General features: G+C 33.8%; 2 protein-coding genes across 3 annotated transcripts; one reads left to right on the top strand and one right to left on the bottom strand.

The window, feature by feature from the left end:
- Nucleotides 1-57: 57 nt before the first annotated feature.
- On the top strand, nucleotides 58-17,618 carry LOC136350205 (uncharacterized). The gene is made up of 15 exons (XM_066301720.1): nucleotides 58-403; nucleotides 11,540-11,935; nucleotides 11,987-12,151; nucleotides 13,661-13,854; nucleotides 13,910-14,099; nucleotides 14,156-14,442; nucleotides 14,494-14,600; nucleotides 14,654-14,815; nucleotides 14,874-14,984; nucleotides 15,034-15,345; nucleotides 15,398-15,742; nucleotides 15,971-16,149; nucleotides 16,205-16,544; nucleotides 16,597-16,812; nucleotides 17,290-17,618. Exons 1-15 carry the CDS (start codon nucleotides 302-304, stop codon nucleotides 17,376-17,378), a joined length of 3,195 nt encoding a protein of 1,064 aa, XP_066157817.1. The 5' UTR covers nucleotides 58-301; the 3' UTR covers nucleotides 17,379-17,618.
- Nucleotides 17,619-19,046: 1,428 nt separating this feature from the next.
- Nucleotides 19,047-22,736, bottom strand: LOC136350247 (cAMP-dependent protein kinase inhibitor beta-like). Of its 2 annotated transcripts, none has more exons than XM_066301790.1 (3): nucleotides 22,440-22,736; nucleotides 20,565-20,711; nucleotides 19,047-20,359 (listed from the first exon to the last, which is right to left on the bottom strand). In XM_066301790.1, the coding sequence occupies exons 1-3, from the start codon at nucleotides 22,513-22,515 to the stop codon at nucleotides 20,238-20,240; spliced, it is 345 nt and encodes a 114-aa protein (XP_066157887.1). In that variant the 5' UTR covers nucleotides 22,516-22,736; the 3' UTR covers nucleotides 19,047-20,237. The 2 variants fall into 2 exon arrangements, with proteins under 2 accessions (XP_066157887.1, XP_066157886.1); XM_066301789.1 differs by lacking the exon at nucleotides 22,440-22,736 and adding an exon at nucleotides 20,766-22,379.
- Between the last annotated feature and the right edge of the window lie 1,043 nt (nucleotides 22,737-23,779).

Here is a 23,779-nt window from a genome sequence, read left to right on the forward strand (position 1 = left end):
CATATATGAGTAACAGCCACATTTATTTTGCACTCTCCCATCATAAAGTCCTTGGTGAGCACGGAACAAAAAAATTTAAATAGATATTTCGTAAGAAAACTACATAATGCCAATTAGACAACACTGCCTAAGAAGACGCAGCATGTGAAACAGTAGCAGTAGTAGCAGTAGCAGCAGGTACTATCTCTTCCAACTGCACCCGGAGAAAGGGGGGTCCATTGTATCCCACCTGGGGGGCCCGTAAATACTCGGGGGAAGAACTCGAGTGATTTAGTATAGTCGCGCAAATTTCGCTGAAGAGATGGCGCGAGTGCGCACTTTGTCTTGTCTTTTTCTCTCGGTTTTCGTGGGGACGGTTGGGGCGCAGTTTTTCGGACAATTCCAGCAACCCCAGCAACAACAAGTAAGATTATGTATATAAAATGGATTTGTATATAATTAGATTGGTTTATATATCGATTATATAACTGTCACCTAAGAAGTTCCGGTTTGCAGTAATCGGAGAAGAATGGATTTGTAACATTTAACCAACATCCTTTGATGCTGATTTAGACGGAATTGGGCTAAGAGTTATGGGCCATTGTTAGGTCTAAGCTGCACATAAGCCATTTCCTATTTTATGCAAGTGAGGAAACTTGTTCCACTCTGATGCTGCACACCCTGTATATAACTATTGTTTTCCATCTTGGAATAATACTTATTAGTATTGTGCCTACATGCTTTTAGAAACTCTTATATGCACTCACGTCTGTTTCATAATGGGCAATTTTAATTGTTAATTTCTATCTTGTTATTCATTGTTTATGTGGGCATCAGAACACATGAGAACGATTCAAATTATTCTATTGTAATACGAATACCTATACGGCTTACGTCTTTTAATAAGTATAAGCTTACCTTCGAGGATAATGATTTTTCACCAAACTAAGGTGGATTAAATCACTCAGGTTATTGGTCGACATTAAGTGATGTTTTTTTTTCTTTCTCTATGAAGCTTGATGTCAGGAAATAGTACACGACGGTTTTTACTAGCAAACAAGGCAGAGCATCAAAATGTGTACAAACACAGTGAAAGTGTGTTCTGCCTGCTGGTAAGCGGAACTGAGAAACATAACATAAAATGCTTGCAGAAAATGTCTGAAACTATGTATACAACCACTCATTTTCCAGAAGTCCGCATTGAGGAATATATTTCATTGTCCCGATTAAAAACCTGTGTAAGTGTCGAAATTAATCAAAATGAATCGAAAATACGCATCTTACCAAAATACATTTTGCAAATGCACATTAGATGCGGGAATCCATAAAACCGTTGATCTGTGAAAAAACCACAGAAAATCCACTACAATTGGCACGAATGTTATAGATGTGGCACAATTTCTTCGTAAATTTACGCTACTAACTGTTGATTCATGCAAATTGGAAATTTGTCCATTGATTATTGCAATGGGAACCTAATACTTGAGCACAGTCCGTGGCAACCTTAAGGTTTTTGTCGAAAATGTCGAAGTGCATTGTTTCCCAATAATAAGCGGAAATTCGGGGTCGTGGGACCATACACAAATTTCTGCAAAAAACTGAAAAATATGGGGTTTTTGAAATATCCAGATATAGGTGAAAGTGTTGAGAAATATCAAAAGTCAAAGAAGCAGTTTGGAAGAGCACTCGTCGCATTTTCGAAGTTAACCTTTAGTCCGCGCCTTAGAATGCGGTAAAAGAAGAAAGCGGTTTCACAATGATAATAATAAAGACATCAGATCTTAATTCTAACGACCTTCATAAACGGAATTTTCAACGCAGTAAATTTACAAATCTTATGGCCTATCGTTGATTAAATGATGCGGTGGGACATTGAACAAACCCCCAAAGGAAACTGAAGTCAAGAAGAGCAACCTTGTTGCATCACTATAATTGAATAATCCTCGGAACAGCAGGTATTTTCTCAGGCAATTATGAAGAAATTACCAAACCGGTGTTTACGATCACTTTCTCCGGAGTTCATCTTCCCGGACATCTCAATATTAGCGTCACATTTGCGGTGTAGTACCTGTTAAGTTATCCGAAAGCTGATGGTATATGGTAATTTTTCAACGATGTTGACTAACCGCAGTCCTTAATAGAATATTTTTATGAATCGAAATTGCTTTCTTTTTTTCAGAAATTGTTTTTTTGGCATTTGCTTGGAGGCAAAATTGATAAAAACATTTTTTTTCCAAAATTGACAACCCTATAAACCGTATATATATATATATATATATATATATATATATATATATATATATATATATATATATATATATATATATGTATGTGTGGTTGCCTTTATATAAATCAAATGGAAAAATTTTTTAAACAAAATGTACAAAGACGGACCTAAACGTTACACTGTAGGGCAGCCTGTTTACCTTTGGAGTAAGTTTATCCTAGTTCACGATATGTTTGCTAAAACTTTTTGTACTGACGCTTTTTTCTGTTTTTCATTCATTTTCATCAGAATCCTCAAAAATCGCTGTTAAAATTTTTCACAAATATACTTACGGAGCACCACTTGTAACTGTAAGATGGATGCCATTCTGAACTTTCGTTAATAACGAATCGTCAAGGACCAAATGACATCAGCGAATGCTAATAAAAATATTAAATAGTGGGAGATTTCTATTGCGTATGAGTATATTAAATGATCATTGAAATAATAGTACAAAAATCAATGTATTTTTTCTTTTTAGTTCTTACTATGATAATTGACTTTACATAAGCATTCTTAGGTTTCCACAATGATTGACCTATAATTTGAAATGTCTTTTATCCGAATGCAAGTAACTCCCAATTATTTGGATATTATGAAATATATCTGAATAGAGCTTTGCCTCACTCTGTTATCCTCTAACGCGATACTATGATCATGATATTGGAAAACATTTTTTGCAACTATAGGGGGTTTCAGTGTTAACCTGAATTAGTTTAAAAGATGGTAGAAAATCATAGAACGGGACGTAGAATGGTACAAAGAAATAAGACATCTTGATTGAAAACATTTAAAAATGCATTTTAACACGTGAAGTTCACGTATTTAGTTTGCATTTGCGGTATTTTTACGAACCAGGGTAGGTAATCATGTATCAAAGTATGGTTTTAAAAACGGAACATCTTTATATAGTGCGAATTTCTCTACCTAGTGTTATTTTATATCTTAAAATATAAAAAAGGAAGAACATATACAGGGTGTTTCAGAATTGCAAGACACTATTTGATGTATGTATGTATTTTCTATTACAAAGTAAAGAAAAAAGTTCATATAAGTATGGATCTGATCTCGATCAGTAGCGGAATTATATGGTGGTAAAAGTTAAGAAAAAGTTAGTTTTTAGATTATAATGCTTCTTCTACTGCAAATAGTTTTCAAATTTCATATATGTATTAAGTAATAGATGGTGCTTAATAACAAAGCAGAGAGCCTCCAATCACTCTACATAGTAGTGTATTTTCTGAGGTCTTGGTCCATAAAATCCTTTAAAAAAATTTGCTCGTACGCCATTGGTAAATATTAATATCTTTCTTATATTAATTCTTAAGTTATTCAATCTACTACCTAAATTTGATCTCTTAATTTTTGGTCGAATTGTATTTAGTCTCCTCATAAATTAATTATGTTATAAATTCAATGACATTTATGAACTCGGGGTTTTTGATTTTTTTCTGAATTTAGAAATTCTATGATTTCTTTTTATTCCTTTATGTATTTTTTTATAAACTGGACAGATTGCGTAGTATTCGGTCACACGAATATTTAATTTGTCTAAGATGAACGATCAAGTAATCGTTTACTACTCCGAAATCTGTTTATTTTTTAAGAATAATGTGAAAATAATAAAAAATTATTTGATTACGAAAAAATATCTGAAGAAAAATTTACAAAATCTTGTGATTCGTAAATTTGATTGAACTTATTAATTGATTGATTTATGGAAAAATTGAGCAGAATTCGATCAAAAAAAAAGGAGAAATATAATTTAGATAGTAGATTGGAAATCTTAATAAAAATATTAAAATTCTCCAATGGTATACGAGCAAATTTTTGTAAAGTATTTTATGAACCAAAAACTCAGAAAATATTTTACTTTGTATGCTAGTGGCAGACCACCTACTTTCGTATTAACCAGATTCTATTACCTAATACGCATATAAAATTTGAAACTCTATCTGCAGTAGATCAAACACAATAGAAAAAACTATTTTTTTGTTAACGTTTAACACCCCGTAACTGCGCTACCGATGGAGATCGGGCACATGCTTATATCAACTTATTTTTTCATTGTACTAGACAATACATGCCTCAAATATCCGTCCAATTTTAAAACACTCTGTACTCTCTAGATAAAAGAAAACTATTTTTACGATTTTTCTCCCCTGGTACTGCCCCTTGGGAACCACCACTTCGAAGTGCTTTACTTTGTAGAATTACAGAAAATTTTAATTATGACAGAAAAAATTACATAATAGATTTCAAAAAAATGGTGTTTCTGCTTGAAAATGATTACAATTGCAACAATTTAAAACGAATAAAAAGGAATCAATCTGTATCGTACTGCAAAAAGGTGCCAGTTAAAAAAAAGGGCTTAACCTCCAAAAAATATCGTGCTGCGGTGGATTTAGATAAGAAGTTCGTATTCTAAATTTAAACGAAACTTACTTAGGTTCAATTATACCCTACTTTTACACTTTAACTCAAGTTTAAAACTGAGATTTTACTGATATTCAGTTACTCAGCTCTTCTTCAGTTTAACTGCAAGGTTACTTTTGATTAAAGACATAATTGGATCTCTGGGTCAAAACATTAGAGACTTAACAAAAGGATAATATCGGTAGAAACTTTGAAATAAAGGGACAGTAAGTACTTTCGGTCAGTTTCGTGGTTTCCACCTAAATTATCTGCCGAGTAAACTTGCCAATACATTAATCTACTCATACTTATTATATTTTATTACAAAGTTTTCTTCTACTATCTTCTAAAAATTCTTTTTGTCAAAAAAATTAAAACTCGAACTTCCTAGGTATCTTCATGTGCTTCTCAACAAATAACATTGGTTAACGTTCGAAAAAATAAAACAAAAATTTAATAACAATAAGCTTTTAGTCATAATTTTCCTGTTAATCCTTTGTCGAACGCCGACCAACAAAAGCGCGTTGATAAGTTTTGTAACTAAAATTGACTAATAACTTGACCACTAATTTACCGGTCAAATCGGTATTTTCATCGATTAATCCGTCTCATTGTCACTCAATAGGACTTTTTTTCAAAACAGTTGATTTTAGCTTTGTAAATATGTATGTAAGTACATGCATATATATTATACCTGTTTATATTTCTGGACGTTGTTGTTACATGTTGTGGGTCAAATTAAACTATTTTAAAATAATATCTAAAATACAATAAGTAAATTTAAAAAAAAGTAATAACACATTACGGGCCTAAGTAAATTACAATTCAAAAACATTTTAAACGTCTGAATGCGCTTCTTATGTAAAAGTAAGAATCAGAGCTTAAGATTTTTGACAATTGGTGAACGCAAATTCTTTTTTAATAAAGTAATACACAGGGTGATTTTTTTTAACTTTACATCCAAAAATATCCAAAAAATTATTACAGGAAAAAAGTTTCAATAATACATAAATCTTTATATTTTAGGACCCACCTTTTGACTCAAAGATAAATCTGTTGGTACTCTCTCCAATCCCCACACACTCCAACTTAAAAAAATTAAATAGGAACACCTCTGTTGTGATATATCAATAGATAGCTCAAATCTATTTAAAGACAGTTCTATATGTATTTCTGCTTTTTGAAGTGTCTTTTTAATCACCCTTTAAGGCTGCTGTGTCTTACTAAATAATTTAACTTGATTTGAGTAACGGAAACTAAAAAATAATTATATACGGCTTAAGTAGTGAACTGTTATTAATTATTTATAAAATGTTCAAATTGAGCACCGTTCTGCTCCAATTCGAAAAATAAAGCAAAATGCAAGTTTATAATTTCGTACAATTACTTTACATAGCAGTTTTACAGAGCGATTTTCAAATCATTTTTCGTTGAATAAGCAAAAACGCATACAAGCTTGTTTTGAGAAAGATTTTACCTAGCCATTGATGTGTGACAGAAGGGGCTTTCCATGTAGTTTTTTTCAGTTGAAATGCATAGGGGGAAATGGTGAGCGACAACACATATTCATTTAGAAGTCAAAAAGTGGCTCCCACAAAATGAAGAATTCCGTGTTTTTTGAACATTTTTTATACTATAATAGTTTTTGAAATTATTTGGGTGGATAATTTCTAAAAAATGACTTGATGTAAAATAATAATTTTTTTTTCTGCAGCCATCTCTGCAATTTCGTTTCAGTTAAAAGATGTTTAGACACGATCACAACGTTGAGTTATTCAGAATGTCCAAAAAGATCATTCGTAAATATTAACAAATTCACCGATAATTTTGTCCAATTCGGAGCCAGAGACCAGAGTAATATACAGGGTGTTTCCTACATACGGTCCGTAGTTTCAGGACACAATTTCTAATGATATTTACTATTACACGTAAAAACGTAAAAAGAAATTGGTAGATTAGATCTGTATTGTAAGCTATTGACACAAAACGGTTTGATCCATATGATAAAGATATACCAGAGAAAAAATGATTCAGTGTACTATTAATACTATTTTCATGTTGATTTATCTCATATTTTTGATAATAATCAGCATCATAAGGCACACATTTCTAAAAAAAAGTCTACCACAAATGTCTTAAAATTTGGCAAATCCATTTATACGCTTTAAGTACAGGTCTTATGTAAGTTGCTCAGAAAAAGGATCATTGGACAATAATAGTGGTTGCACACTTTTGAAATTAAGTCTTCATGTCGACACAGCTTTGTACTAAGTCAAAAGACATTTTACATGCATATATCTACATTGATTTCCTTTAAAGTGAAGATTTCCATCAAGAACATAAAATTTATCTTCAAATAGTGACAAATAAAAGTTTTCTTTCGTTCATGTATGGTAGTAACCATGGTGTTTATCGCCTTCCTTGTGGTACTTACCACTATTATTGTGAAACACTATTGCAGAAGTACAAGTACCACATAATCCCAAACAAGACCAATTTTTGAACCTGAATGTGCAGCGAGAAGAAGTGAGTGGCATCCACAGACCTCGGGGCAGGTGAAAGTCAATCGCATATACCTAATGGAAGATTTGGATGCGGCTAGGGTCACTTCATTTAGATTTAGCTTCTTTATTTTTATGAATGTTTTGCAATAATATTAGAGATTTTCATCTGAACAAATGAGTTAAATTAGGTCCAAGGAGCCAGCGAAAACGATAGCTGATTAATCCATGTAATTTATTATCTCTGTGGGTTATGGCGAGTCCATCTTTAGGTCAACCATTAGGTAATTCTAGCACCTATCGGAATTTCACAATAAGTAGATTGGGAAAAAGCAAAGCACTCTAATTGTCAATCGTGCAGGTAATGCTCGGTTAATTAGATGTCTCATTAAGCATCAGCTAATGATTGCGTTTCTCACAATTATCTTAATTTTTTTCTCATATTTCCAAACATCGACTGGCATTTTTTCGATTGTTTTTCTGATGAGAAATCCGTAACCAGTGCAACTTCTATCTTATGCTATAAGCCTATTTTCCATCGGCATACTAGCTTTCTCGTGTAAATAAATAGTGGACTACCCCAATTGCGAACGGTAATGAGGATTGTAATTTTAATTATCTTAACGGAGTCACGTATGTGTTAATGAAGCCAAGTAATTTGAGGACAACTTGGCAAGTTATTAGCTTCTAGATGCCTGAGCAAGAACAAAAGAGGCGTGAGAGCGATCACCAGATAACGGGATTTTCATTAAGAAGCTTTAGCATGTTTAAAGAAAAAATATGTGTTGGAAACGCAATTAACTTGGAATATTGATTTTAACAGGATATTATATTCGCAAAAAGTTGGTAAATAACTTAAAGCCAATTCCAGCTATGAAGGTTTTCTTTTATGTTCTGCACATAGAGACATAGATGACGGCGCTACTTAAATATTATTAATATAACTTAACTTGAACCTTTACTTAACTTAAATCCAAAGTTTCAGTGCAATACATATACAGGTATCGCCAATTCAAGTCGAAATATAGGAATTGTGCAAGCGGGAGAAGGACCGCATAAGGTTTGCTGTGCTTCCGATAAAGACCAAAAACGAAGTGGACAGAGTCAGTCTAAATCCAGTTGGTAGATCCCTCAAAGTTTCAGAAATTTTATCGATATAAGTTCTAGTTATGGATTAAATTAGTTTAGATTTTTTAATATCTATAAATTATTATACATTTCCCTATTATACCATAAATTAGGTACATCATTGATGCAGGTGATGATTGATATTTGTTTATGACTTTTTGATGAGTCCAAGATTGAATCGGTGACAATGGCTGTAAACTGAAGATGAATTAACAAACAAAACGAAAAGATTCGTTTATCGTTTAAAACAATGTCGGAAAATAAATAAATTGACCAGTGCAAGTAAAGCATGTAATGAATTTCGATTTTAACACGCAGATTAATTGCATTTTCGTTTTTTTTTCTTCATTTATTTACATTGCCGCTTTTTATTGTGATAAATTTTTTTAATTCCATCACCGCGAAGGTAACGAAATCGATATTAATCAAATTATCAAAGTAGAGACATCAACCGAACTCACTCTGCCCACTTTGTTGTTAGTCTTTGTCGGTGACATATTAAAATTTATGCGTACCTACTCCCGCTTACACAATTTCTATGTTCCGACTTGAACTGGTGATACCTGTAGTGTTATAGAGACAGTGAAATGTCAAAAATGACAAGTTGTTCAAACAATGGAATTAAATCGAGAAAATATTCGCGCAATAATTTTTTTTCAATTTGCGAAATTATATATTTCATCAAAAATGCCTCGCCGAGTTAGTGTCAGCAATGAAGCGTCACATCTCTCGCAAATTTCTCGTTGGTATGGAGAATTGCAACGTAGACGGATTGGTCTTTGCGCCCATCAGAAGGCAGATGCACCAAAAACGGTAGTCACCCAGGAAAACATCGATGCTGTGTGCAAAGCCATCAAGGAACATCACCATGTGACAAATCACGAGATGAGGCAACATTGGGAATTCGAAAGACCTCAATAAAAAAAAATTCTACTGTTGGGTACCGCATCTGTTGATTGAAGAACAGGAAAAAGCTATGCTTAATTGGTGTCAAAAAACTCTAGACAACCCCAAAACAAAAAACTAAAAACGTGGGCGGCATGTCAGTAATGATGAATCGTGGATTTACTCATATGAACCCGAAAATAAATGCTAATCAACTGTTGGGTTGTTACATAATGAAAAAAACCCAACAAAAGTCTCCATATTTATCTCAAAAAACGACCATGTAGCAACAAATCGTCTGCAAGATCAAAGAACTATTATGCCGATTGATATAAAACCATTTTTTGCCGAAAGTCATTGTGAGGCTAAGAAAAACCAACTCCAAATAAGAAATAACCCCCCCTCCCCCATATAATTCAAATTCACTAGCAGCTTGCAAGACAATGGAATTTTTGCGACAATAAAATGTCGAATTGTAAGGCTATCCTCCATACAGTCCCGACCTAAATCCAAAAGATTTCTTTACTTTCCCGAAGATCAAGAACGGACTACATGTCAAAAGTTCTAGTTGCTAGAAACAGTCAACTTTTTCGAAAAGGTCATTTTAACTGTACGAAAGAACGAGTGGCATAACTGCTTCTAGAAATGATTCCAGTGCATGCAAAAGTGCACTGATCTTTGTAGAGAATACTTTGAAAAATAATTAAGTCTTCACAAGCTCTGTACCGTTGTATTCCAGCTTTATATGTAAGACTTACAAGGCAGCTCTCGTAATTATATGAATTAGATAAATCTTTTCAATCGAATTCAAAGTAGATGTACATTGACGATTTCTCTTTATATGAAATACGCAGCAAATATTTCATTAGGCCTCTAAACAGTATTTAGTTAAAAATTATTAATTTATTTTATAATTATGTAAGTATAATAATAATTTTAGTCTTCTTTGATTCTGGATTTGGAACAGTCATTACTTAGTTATTAGCTCGCCCCAAAATGTTTAGAAACGAGTGAAGAAACATCACACTTAAATTTCACTGTAAACTGGCGTGAAAAGCTAATCATAAATGCTACTGCTAATAAGTAATTGGTGCACTTGAAATGTTGGGGAATTCTTGGGAATCCCTTATTAAAGATTACCATATCATAACCAAATGAATCTCTGTTCACTGTCATAACGTCAAAATATTCCTGTATTAACGTTCAAAGAGCAAAAAATAAATAGGCATGTAAGTATAACAAATTTTTAATTGTATAAAAAAAGACATTTAATGTTACATCTATTTTGTACGGAATGACGATTCACCAAATTATCAAGAAACTTATTTAACCCTGAATTTTTCAATACTGATATTTTTTACTTTTAGCTAATATATATTAGGGTTATATAAACTCGACAAGCGTTATTAGACTCAGCTTAGCCAAGTCGTGATTTATACTAGATATTTTGTATACTGTTTTGTCATATAAAATGGTTTAGTAACGGTTAAAAACATTACTCACGAACCACAACCGCATAATAACAATAATTTCTAGAAATACACGTATGTATAGACAGGTAGAATAACCATTGTTTTATTTTCTTGCTTTCTTCTCGTACAATATAATAGCGCGCAATCAACTTTCTTAAAAATCACTACTATTCTGTGTAAGCTGAAACTACAGCGTTCTTCTCAGTCGCCACAACTGCTTTATATCCAGTGACAACAAGGAAAAATCGATAGAAAGGTCGATTTGACCGATAAATTGGTGGTCAAATTATTGGTCAATTTTAATAATGAAAATTATCAACGCGCTTTTGTCGGTGTGCAAAGATTAAAAAGTAAAAAGCTATTAAAAGCTTTTTACTGCTTATTTTTATTTATTTCTTTGGGTAGACAGCAATTTCGCTGTTTCGAAGTAAAGATAAAATTTAGCAAAAACTCGTTAAAACCAAAAAACTTGCGTACAGATATGCTCATGTCAAAGAATTTGTAGATAATTTACTTAAAGTACTAACAGCCTGTTCAAATTTTGTTAAACATTTTCAAACCTTTTAGAAAATCTCAAAACACAATTTTAAAAATCAACAACAGCGTGCTTAAACGAAATGGTGGTCAAAAAACTCCAATAGGAAGCAAACTACCGAAATCCATTGTTTAGACAAAATAAGAACGTAACCAAATAATTATCCGATGCAAAAAACCAAAAAACATTGGGGACCCATTAAGCTCGCTTATTCGATCCGCTGACAAAACCTCTTTTACACCGTGCTGAATCGATTGACATGCAAATGAGATATGAAATTCCCAAAATTTTCGTTTACTTACTTTTTTCTATCGAATGTTTTAATGATTCCTCAATATCAGTTGAAAATGTTTTTTAGCAGTTTCCCGGTCAGTCAGCGCCTCAGCTCTCGCCTCAGCAACAAGGTCACATTCTCAGCGATGTGCAGCAACACCAGCACAGATTTGGCCTGCAGCAGAGCGGCAACATCGTACCTCAGCCTCAGCTTTTTATTCAGAGAAATAAAGAATTGCTAGCGCAAAGCGGGCTTTTTCCCCAGCAATACCTCAACCAACTCACCCAAAATGTACAGCCCAGCGCCCCTGTGTTCCAGGCTTCGCCTAGCAATATTCAACCCACTGCTCAAGCGCAAATCTCCAGCTTTTCCCCACCTAATAATGTAAACCTCTTGCCTAAATCTCAAATTACACCAGAACCACAGAAGAATTCTGTGGTGTTTCCTTCAATTCCCCCTAGCATTGGGACTCCCTCAGGGGTAGGTCTCTTATAGAGCTAAGTTTCAAAGTAACATAAAAACAAATTTCAGTCAGTGGTGCAACATCACACTCAGACCAGCTTCACTCCAAGCTATGCCAATCAGCAGACTCATGGAAATCAGTATTTGAATACCAGACCTACTTCGGATCCTATTGAAGTCATTAATGAACAAATTAGGCAGCTAGACCCAGAGAAGCACAAGCAGAGAATCAAGGTATCAATTATGAACACTTGTACACATATTTGAAAAATATATACAGCAAGTACCAAAAAATTTTTAAACATTCATAAAAAACTTATATAGAAAATAATATAAACATATTTCTAAACATACCGGGTGACTTGAAAATATATTTAAATTATTTACATTTTATATTTTCAACGTATTTAATAGGTATTTTTTGAAGTTTCTACTACTTTTTCAATCCGGAATATATGTAAATATCAGAACGATAATGAACTATGTAAGTGTGAAAATTTGTTTAAAAATAATATAAATATGCCCTGAGAATTTTTGCTATCCTTTATTACGAGGATGAGGGTGCATGGTATTTCTATATATATATACACATATATATATATATATATATATTTATTTATATATCCAAGCGGAGTTTTTAGATGATACGTAATTCTGTACCATCAACACGCTATAGTTAACGTAGTAACGTGGGACACCCAAAACGCCAGCCCGATGCTCTTACCATGAGCATACCATATACTGCTTGGTTCGATTTGTCGGAATTTTACCTATCGAAACCTAAGGGATAACGCATGTCTTTTTTTTATTATGTTTAAGTAAATGAGAGTAAAAATTTTGAATTTCTTATTCCGAGGAAATATTAAAAATTTATGTAGCTTTCAAAGAAACGTAAGCGTGCTTCAACATATGATTCAAATCACTCTGTATATTTAAATTTCATTTTTTATTATACATACACCATAATTGACCATTATAGCACGATACAGTGTGCATAATTGTGAACTTTGATTTGTAGGCAACCGAACCGAGGGGTGATTCCCACATATTCAACAAAGACACAACCTTCATCTAACGTAAATAAGATATGTTAGATATTATCTCCATGTTTCTACAAATGGAGTTGCGTTGGCGGAATTTTCTCGTAGATTAGTTGCATTTTCCAAAATTACATATTTTCGATAGATAGGTACAGATTAAATGGAAAAATTGCTACAAAACTACATGAATTTAACTTTCTAAAATCGGAGATGATCATACGATCCCAATTTGTAATTCACTACTTTTTTACAATTACCACAAAAAAAATTGCCCTCGTTGACAAAGGAATTTTGAACTAAAATGTCTGCATTAAATTCTCAAAAATAGGAAAAACCTTTAAAAATTTAATAGGCCTGGGGCCCTCGCTCTATCTTAAAAATTCTCAATTATTAGTGTAGCAAACACTTCATCCTGATTAAACAAAATAAATTGCAACGATTGAATCTATTTAACTCTCTAAAATAAGCAAAAAAAGTCATGAGACATCTTTCTGCACTTTCTACAATAAAAGACATGGTTTTATACTGATTACGAAAAGAATTTTAAAACCAAAATCTCTACATTTCACTCTAGAAAATTAAAAAATTTTAGTACAAAATCTTAAGACTTAATGTCAAAATTTTAGTCAATTTTGTGACAAGACTGCATGACGCGACTAAAATATTTCGCTTATGGTATTATAGATTAAAATATTTTGTACAGGAACTTCAGGACAAGAAAGCCATCATTGAAAAGCATAATCAATTCGTTGAGAAGCAGTATGAAAAAGCTTTGAGCAAGGTTCAACAGGAACACAGGGATTTCCAAAGAACTCAAAGAGAGCAAAGGCAAAAGCTGTATGAAAACTTAGTTAAAAACTCTGCAGGACCACAATTTTCCACGCAATCGCGCCCTAGGTCAGAATTGCTTTTTTTGTCTGGAAAATTTACCTAATGTTCCTTTTTTATATAGATTCATATACCCAGAAGAGGCACCATTGTTCCAGAGATCGCTGCAGGAATATTTCAAGGAACACCCTACAACAACCACAACCACCACAACTACGACCACCACTACAACTGAGAAGCCTACAACGGCCAAAAAAACCAACCGCAAAACTTCATTTTTACCCACAGTTGTACCCGAAACAACCGCATCAAGAGTAAAACAACCTCTCTCAGTTTTCAAGAACTCAGTAAACTCAACTAAAATCTCTAGGTCAAATCAATACAATCCTTAGATGACTTGGATTTCCTGAAGAAGCAGTACAAAAGTCAACAGATTAACAAAAACGACCTCCTTACTCAATTGAGGGCAGCCATTGCGCAGGAGGATGGTCCTCGGAATCTTTCCTCCCGGGAGGTCGCGCTCCCTAACGGCAAGAAAGTTCAGCTGATTGAAGATTTTGATCCCAAGTTCTTTCCTCAAGGTAAAGAGGAGGAGATTACTTTGCCCAATGGCGATAAGGTGATTGCTGTAAGGGCTGATCCCAACTTGTTGAGCAGGCAAGATATGAGAATCTCACATAAATTTGTTTTAAATTTTTGATAAAATAGATCTAAACCTGTGGATAAGGGAGATGAAATAACGCTACCTAATGGACAAAAAGTGAAGGTTTTGAGGACCTCTGGAAAGGGTCAGGATGATTTTGTTTTGCCTGATGGTATGTTGTTGTTTTAACTTTATCTCCAATGCATTTAAACGTTATTTTAATAGGTTTGAAGGGAGAAATCATCAAAACCAGCTCCAGTTCTTCAGCTGTTTCCTATAAAACCCAAGAAATTACATTACCCAATGGGCAAAAAGTGGAGGTGATCAAAACTACAGACCCTAAATTAGTGCCTGGAGGGGTACCTTTGGAGCCTGGCAGTGATTTAGGTAGATGCCAAAATAATTCCAAATAATATATTGTGATAATAATGTTAAATCTTTCCAGAAAAATTAGTTCTAGAAAAAACAACTACAGTGAAACCTCCTAAAGCAGTGTTCGAGGAAATCACCAAGAATGTAGTGCCCCCCGGTACAGATTATGAGTTACTCAAACCCAGTAAGTAATTATCTAAATGCTATATTTTGTTGCTAATAAGGATTTATAGGTGCAGGAGGAAGTTTGGAAAATATCAAAACCCCCAACAACCTCCCTAACCAAAGAAAAGTGACTTTTGTGTTACTTGAAGAGCAAAGTGATGGGACTCTAAAGGTACAAGGCATTAAGGGTAATGGGAAGGAGAAGCCTGATGTAGATTTGGAGGGGATTTTGAAAAAAATTCGTGCAGGAGAAATCAAGCTGCCTAGCACCACTACAACCACTACCACCCCCTCTACCGTCATTTCCACCACCACATCAAGGCCTTTAACTACACGACGAGCAATCCTTACAACTACCAGCAAACCCATTGCAGTGACCGGTACGATATGGCATTAAATTAAAAGAGACAAAAATAATATTTTTGTTCACAGTAACTCCCAACTCATTTGCAATCAACGAGGAGACCATTTCCTCTACAGTCCACTCTCTGCCAATTCTAAGCACCAACATAGGAAGTCAGTTCTTAAGCAGTTCTAGCACCACCTTCAGCGACCTTTACCCTACAAGATTACAGGATCAATCCAAACAGGCTTCCTCTGTCTCGGGCAGTAGCAGCAACTCCATAGCTCCATCTTTCAGTACTTCAATCTTTACAACTCCCTTACCATCTACCACTCAAAAATTAAGTGAGTACGTCGTGAAATCCCACACAAAATCTCTTGGAAATGGAAATGGTAAAGGACTTCCAGAGCTAACTTCAGTGTTAAAATCAAATGGTAATTTTTTAATTATTTTTAACATTTTATTTACGTTATAAAGATGTTAATTTGACGTTACAAATGCGTGATTTGCTAACGTCTCTTACATGTTATGATCATTGTAGTGGCATTTCCATGCACGGTCATCATTCAAACATACCATCATAGTCATTTGATTACATTTAACTTATGTTTCATATACATTTTTGGGCTGCTTTTCAAATATGCGTTTTAACGGATTTTTAGGATTATATGCCATGGCAAGATTTTTAAAGCAATCAGGCCTTGATTCGGTGCTCAATGACACTGGACCGTATACTATTTTTGCTCCCACCGATAAAGCATTTAGAACTTTACTAGTTCAATTGGGAGGACCTGAAAGGGCCGAAGATAAATTCAAAGAGAATCCAAGACTTTTAAGTGGAGTATGACTCTTTCGTGATTAAATTTAGTTCATAATTAATCAAGTTTCTCTTGTAGTTGCTGCTGCACCATGTAATACCAGGATCATTCCCAATCTCAGCTCTACAAGATGAAATGACTGGGGTGTCATTGGCAGGGACTCAGTTGAGGGTGAACCAATATGATATGCACGATAATGAATGGAACGATGTCAAAGTTACCACGATCAATGGAGCGAAAGTCATAGAAGATCAGCAAGACATTACCATCCCCCAAGGCATTGCTCACTCAGTAGATAGGGTGATGTTTCCCCTACCTGTGGGGGATTTGGTGCAGACCATGCAGGCCGATAGAGAGAGGCGGTTTACCTCTTTTTTGAGGGCTGTGTTTGCCTCAGGATTGGCTGATATGTTGCAGGGTAAAACACTCTCTTTCAACTATTCTTTAATGTATAAAAACGACAAATTTAGGGCCAAAATCCTTGACTCTCTTCGCTCCAACCGATAAAGCCTTCGCTAATCTCAGTCCGGAGGATTTAACTAAGACTGTGACAGACCCAGCTTTAGCTAAAGAATTAGTTTTCCGGCACGTCATCCAAGGTACTTTATACACCAACGGAATGAGATACTATCAAGTAAAAGACAGCTTCCAGGAAGATTCCCAAGTGACGATTAGTAAACATTCGGGTAAGGGTCAACAGATCGAAGTACAGTCCGGTTTATCTGCAAAATCAATAATCATTATTCGATTATTAATCTAAAAAAGCAACAAAAATGCCACGTTTTTACGTAATTCGAGATAAGTTTCACTTTCTTTATGTAATCAGAAGACGCTGTTGTTGCTATTGAACTTAAAACGAGGAAGATCCTCTTTGTTGCTTTCACATTTTGTATTCAATTTTGAAACTTTAGTCTAATGATGATGACGAAGGTTCATTTGTAATGTAATTGAACCATTCCGATTAGAGACTCTTACTTCTTCGCATATAAAAGAATCACCTACTGGGCGGAAAAAATTATACATAAAAGAACGAATCAGTAACGCAGCAGTCAAGCAGGAGAAAGGTCCTTATTATCATTATTAAGTAATGACTGGGGACGTGCTTTAACCGCAAATTGAAACAATATTTTCTAGTTGTAACTTAACAATAATTCAATTTTTAGGAAAAATCAAAGTGAACAACCAGCACTTGACTTCTCCAAATATCCCAGCGACGAATGGAGTACTTCATGCTATAGACGCTCTATTGTGAGTAACGAGCCCTTGAAGACGTGTCATATTAGAATCAAGGCACCGAAATTCTGCAAATTTGTGTAAATATCCAATTTTGACTGTAAATATATTCTGCAACGAAAGGGCTTTCCATTGTGTAATGCTTAAAAATAAGGCTGATTTTCCATACTTCTTATCTATCGTGAGGCCTGAGATCATAAATTATTGCCTATGTTTAAGGTTTGTAACATATTAGTTAAGGGATAGAAAGTAGTGTAAATTTTGATACAAATATTTTTGTTAGTGTATGATTTATCAGTATATAAATCGAATCTAATAAAGTATTATACAATAAAAATGCAAAAGTTGATGAGTTTAATTTCTCTTCATATGACCATAAAATCAAAATATACATTCGTTATATTGATGACATTAAAACATTAATTCTTCATGTTCTTCATATAAGTAACACATATCACACTACATACAGGACGTTTCATAATAGCATGCCAAAAATTCAGGAGGTGAATATGTAGATAATTTTAAGAACAAAGTTCACATTAACATGGGTCCTTTTTCGCTTCCTGCATGAAATATAGGGTGATGAAAGAATAAGTCAGTTTCGGCATTAAATAATTTTCTGAAAATTGGGGAGCGTAAAATCAGTGTAGAGATACATTTTCTAAAAGAAGAATAAAGTTTTTAATTTCACTAACAGCCATGAATATTTTAAAGAAAAAAAAATGATACTCCACAAGTTTTTCTTTAATAAAAATAATTTTGTGAACGCTTTATTGTGTTGTGAAAAAAATATCTCTTGAATATTTTTCATAGTATTATTTCCTAAGTAATATTAAAATTACAAGACTACATTAAGCGCAATACGATACTTATAAAAGAAAAATTAAATAAGATGTTGACCATGCCCTTCATTTGCAAGAACGCATGTCTCAGCCCTTTTTCGCATATTATCATTCACTCATTCCATGAAACATCCTTGATTTCTATTTTATTCTATTAAACAAAATAATTATGCGATTTCCCAGTTCTCCCACAGTAACATCAGTAATACTGTAAATCACAATTTTAAGATAGTCCATTAAAAAAAACCTAAACTATTTAAATCAGGCGATCAAGCAGGCCACAGTTCCATTTCATAAAACATAGATAAGGACGTTTTATTTTTTTTTTCATAAAAATAGTTAACGTCATAAAAAATATTCAAGAAACGTTTCGTTTAACACGTCCAGCATTATATTAATGGAAACGCAACTGATGAAATCAAAAACATTGTTTTCCCTTTAAAACATGTCTTTCTACTTTTATCTTACTCTCCCCAATTTTCATAAGCATATTTAATACTGGAACATACTTATTTGTTTTATCACCCTGTACTTGAGAGAAAAAGTGAAAACGGATCAAAGTTTATATCAACTTTTTTTCGTAAAATCACCCAGATTCATCGAATCTGAAACACCCTTAATTTTTGACATACTATTATGCAGCATCCTATATAAATCGATTAGATAAAGCAAACGTTACTAAATTTAATGTTAAACTAAGACTTGTGATCGGTCGTATCAATTTTTATTTATACTGCTTAAAGAGTTAACAATAATAAACCATATGAAAATTTGACCACCACGTATTATGCAAATTTAATTTCTTAAAGGCCCTTATTTTGCTATTAAATTGCATACACAGACAATAAATTATTATTTATTTTATTGTGAAATCCATACAAATATATTGACAATTAATAATTAACAATTTACACAGCTTACGTTTCTATCAATCATCTAAACACGACTAGTTTTTGACATAAATATTTGAGCCACTAATACAATACGGTAAGTAATATTTAGAGGGAGGAAACGCTACGGATTATTATTTGTCTTTATTTATATCAACTGGTAAATAGTCGATTGGACAATAATTGTAGAACTACCTGAGAATAAAGGACAGTAACAGGATATTGCAAAGGAACCAATAAAAGCGCAAACTCCTTTATTAATCTTTTGATTTTCGACCCATCCCAATTGTCCTAAAGAAATGTTTTATATTTTGATTAAAGCACTTTTGTTTCTAAATTGAATGTACTATTCTTTGAAACATCTAGCCAATTGAACCATACGTACCTATATATAAATACATTAAAATGCAAGCTTAAATAATAACAACAATAATAAACAGATCTATCACAAAAACAGCAGCAATGAGAAGGTGCAAAATAAATAAATAAAGCCTCAATTGTTATTGAGAATGAGTGAATGACAACTACTTGCTACACAGAGAAATAAAAAGAAATAACGCACAAAGATTTAAATAATTAATATCACAAACCGTGTCGTTGCTACACCTAAATTTCATATTATGCAGAGGCCGAGAGTATTTTAGGCCCTAATTTGGAGGTTTCGCTACTATACCAACCCAAAGAACACCACATTTCTGTCATGAAATTAATTAAAAAATAAAAATATGCATTAGGGAACTACTATGAGATTCTACTGTAAAATTAAGGAAGATTCTATCTTAAACTTCAATAGCATCTGGCTGGCGGAGACAAACAAAGCTCCTTGGTCATTGCTTCGAGACCAGAATACTGAAAAATCACTAAATGCATGTTGACGAGCAACTTACTGAACTAAACCTAAAGGCAATTCCTTTGAAAAACTACTATATAACCTATCAGGTACCATTACGTCATAAACGAAACTACTGCAAACCATTGAATAGCTGCCAAAACAAAAAAATATCTTTAGTTTCTTTCAAAGTCGGACGAAGAACCTCTGACTAACACCAAGAAAGAACTATTAATGATTTCGAGTATTGAGTCAGATATTTGCGAGGAAAGTTCCCCCTAAAACAAAGCAGACCTATAGATGTTTCTGGACGTAATTCAGCTTTTGGAGGAGCTGGGGCCCGATTGGGACTCACCGCTCGTCGAAGGCCCTTGGTCTTTGGTAGTGAGGGCCTGCAATCGCGAAGGCAGGTCAGAGGAGGTTACAACTGCGTGTTGGCCTAAAAGCGAAATTTCTTCCAAGTATATTCATAAAATATAGCTACAAGATATTGACCGCATTTTCCAAGCATCTCAATCATCATTCTTTATTGTTGCCAACCCGGTGGACCACGAAATTATTAAATCGTGACGCACGTAAACGCGGTCATTTGCCCAAGAATATTTTTGAATGGCTTTGAAGACCATTCAGAAAACTTTCTTTACCTAAGATGTCCGGCAGGGCATTTCTACGTCCAGTACGTCCAGAGCTGAGAAACTCCTGTATGGGTGGTTCGTTTGGTGGGGGCAAATCCCTGGGTCTGGCACCTGCGCCCTGTGACCCTGCCTCCATCACAGCCAGCATCTTTAACACTACAAAAATAAGAGATGAAAATAAAAAAACTCAAAACTCGGACTTTTACTTACAATATTTCACTTTGCGTTTAAAAACTTTGTTTTTTTCAATCACCCTCCGACTTTTAAACCTCGAGTTCACCACTAAATACATTCTGCATGCGACCTCAGACAACGCTTAGCGTTTTGTCACGTTCGTACACTATCCCAACAATTATTATTATTATTTTATAGCAGTATTAATAATTAATACCAAGAAACAGGACAGGGCCGAGATGCAACTCATTAGACTTATAAATACAAAATATGCCAGGCGCACTTTTAAACTCTTATCTAGTCCGTCTCTGCTTGCGTCAATAATTTACGTCCTTGATTACGTCGCACTTTACGATTTTCCTCGGAAAAAACCTACGTCGTTGAAGTGACGTGATTAGCTGATTGAAATCTATGCAAATATGCCCTCGTTATAAAGATAGGGATGAGACAAAAGTAAAAATAATTAATGCATTACTCGATGCAATACAGAAATAAAAACAAATCGTGCGAATTTATAGCTGCCAAAATAACGATAATCAAATATTTCCCAGCCAGGGAAAATAAACCAAGACTACTGTTATAAGGAGCGTTTGCTATTTATTCTGATGACGAGATTGGCCTCGTTTTAATTGAAACTAGGTCATTTGGTAGTTTTGGTAAATAGGACGTAAAGAAATATCTCTATACTAAATCACACATCGAATACCCGGGCTGAAACCACTTCAATGGACCTATGATCCACTAAAGACTTGAGAAAGTGTGTATTTGAGACATGAAAGTAACCTTTTAGATCTAGGATAATAACGTCAAAAACTTTAAAGGGCATCATTGATAACGCTGGCGGAAAATCAACACTTAATAACTCAAGTTCATCATAAAGGGCAATCAATATCACGAAAGCGGTAGTTGGGGCAAATATTACAATGTTTAATTATAATTAAAATTAGCTACTAAACTATGTAAATTATTATAATCAAACTCCTCATTAGCTGGTAAATAGTCAAAATATAAGTAAAAAATAAAGTTGACTACCAGAACGGCCTTATTATTTTTATGTAAAAAAATAACCGCAACTTACCAATAACATCTATCATACACTGAACAAAAACATTCAATCTAAGCAAAAAAGCTGCTGGAAAATCAATAGTTTATTAATTTTTCACATTAAATAGTATATAGCTTCCTAGATGAAGGTTATTTACAACAAAAATTGATTTTATGAGCAACTTTTCCCCCGAATCTTCACATTTAAAATTGCATCTAAAACATAATTATGAATTAAACTCATATGAGGCCCTAAACCCACACTAATTCTAATTAATAGCACCTTTATGTCAATATTTACAAAAATCTTAGGTGTCACAGCATAAAATCATGATGCTGTAAGGAACAATAACAGGCAAGTCACAAGGAAATTATGACCCTTATATCTCATAGGTGACGTTTCTTAATACCCACTTATTATGATTTAGCTACAATAAAACCTCAATTTAATATTCAAAAATACCTTCTCACCTACTCCTCATTTAAAACTACCAATGTTTATGGTTAATAAAAGGCTTCACCAGAAGCAGGTTAGAGCCCTCATTGGAGCTTCAGCATGTGTTATGCATGCAACTCGGCCTAATTAAGGGGGCCCCTAGAGTCCATAGCAGCGCAAATAGTAGACTTAAGGGGCCGGCCTTAGCTCGAACCTTGAACTACGCCTACCTGCTTGTCTGGAGAACCCTTTACGTGGTGATCTAGTTATGCGCCCCGCGGGGGCTTTTCGACCTACCATGGACATGCGGAGGGGCCGGATGAGGGCCTCCTGTGACGTGTCTTTGCTGGAACTATAGTGGGATACAATCGAAGTGTTTCACATAATATTTATATCGAATCAACGTCAGGAAAGAAGGAAAACAACTTAGAAAAGTAGAAAACTTTGGAATTTTTTTTTTGTTGATAGTTGATAGTTTGTTGACATCGAAAAACTTTGACAGTTGGCATTACATTGAAAATTAGCACCGAACACAGTGATTTTTGCAACGTTATATATATATTTTGTTAGATTATATATTCGATTCACTTGTGTCTATGTCTGCTGAGAAGAATGAACGAAATAGATTGATAGTCTGAACATTAAAAAAATAAACCGAACACCAGGCAAGTCAATTCAAAACAGTAAGGTTATAGCTTATTGTTTGTTTACTTTTATGGTTTTACCAGATAGACGATTATAAGTGTGTCTTAAATAATTAGCTATTTAAAATTGTTAAATAAAGACTGACACACGCTGAAAATCTAAAATAATATAATAGTACTGGTGCTAGAACAGACCTGTCATACTGAGTAGGTGTTTAAAAATTATACCTAAATCACTGGTTCTTTACTAAGGAAACTTAGTTGCTACCTGTACTAATATTTTGTATAATATTGAGATATCATTTTGTCGAACTACCCTTAGCCGTTCTTAGCTCCTTTTAAAATGGATAATTATTTCCCTAAATAGTGTCATTAGATACTAAATATTTACTGAGTGGCCATTGTTGTGTATAAATTATTGGTGCTCCACAGTCTCACCTTACTGAGGTTTAAGATTTTAATCTCAAGTTTTACTAAACTTTCCTTTTTCTTTAATAACATATACCTGGGCTCTTGGACAGAAATGAAAGTATTTAATACCTACTTAATTTATCTCTGTCTCTCATGTCATATTTATGTCAAGGAGCAAATAGTGTAGAGTGGCAAAAAGCTTTTGAGGTAATTTATTCCTCTTTAAAAAATAGAAAATCACACCAATTTCATTGAATATTTTTAGGTCTTTCCTATTATATGTACATAGTATATACATACATACTTTTTAACAATTTGGATCCTTCTACTTTGAAAATAAAAACTAACCAAAATTCCCTAGACTTCTCCCTTTCTTGGATTTCAAGGATATTTACAATAAATTTGTAAATTTTTAAACTGTCTTACATTCTCGAGAAGTTAATTTTCTTTTGTAATGAATTTTAGACTGGATTCACAATGATTGTAACTATTTAACATGGAGAAACTGTCAGATT

This window comes from Euwallacea fornicatus, chromosome 2, assembly GCF_040115645.1.
Source record: "Euwallacea fornicatus isolate EFF26 chromosome 2, ASM4011564v1, whole genome shotgun sequence".
Classification (NCBI taxonomy): domain Eukaryota; kingdom Metazoa; phylum Arthropoda; class Insecta; order Coleoptera; family Curculionidae; genus Euwallacea; species Euwallacea fornicatus.

Excerpts from the sequence above, each read along its gene's own strand:
- LOC136350205 (XM_066301720.1), top strand. The coding sequence starts at position 302 with ATGGCGCGAGTGCGCACTTTGTCTTGTCTTTTTCTCTCGGTTTTCGTG. Across the intron at positions 15,346-15,397 it reads CAAACCCATTGCAGTGACCG|TAACTCCCAACTCATTTGCA; the intron begins GTACGATATGGC and ends TTTTGTTCACAG. Across the intron at positions 15,743-15,970 it reads TTCAGTGTTAAAATCAAATG|GATTATATGCCATGGCAAGA; the intron begins GTAATTTTTTAA and ends ACGGATTTTTAG.
- LOC136350247 (XM_066301789.1), bottom strand. The coding sequence starts at position 20,847 with ATGTATTTAGTGGTGAACTCGAGGTTTAAAAGTCGGAGGGTGATTGAA. Across the intron at positions 20,712-20,765 it reads TAAACGCAAAGTGAAATATT|TGTTAAAGATGCTGGCTGTG; the intron begins GTAAGTAAAAGT and ends TTATTTTTGTAG. Across the intron at positions 20,360-20,564 it reads TGCCCTGCCGGACATCTTAG|GCCAACACGCAGTTGTAACC; the intron begins GTAAAGAAAGTT and ends TTTCGCTTTTAG.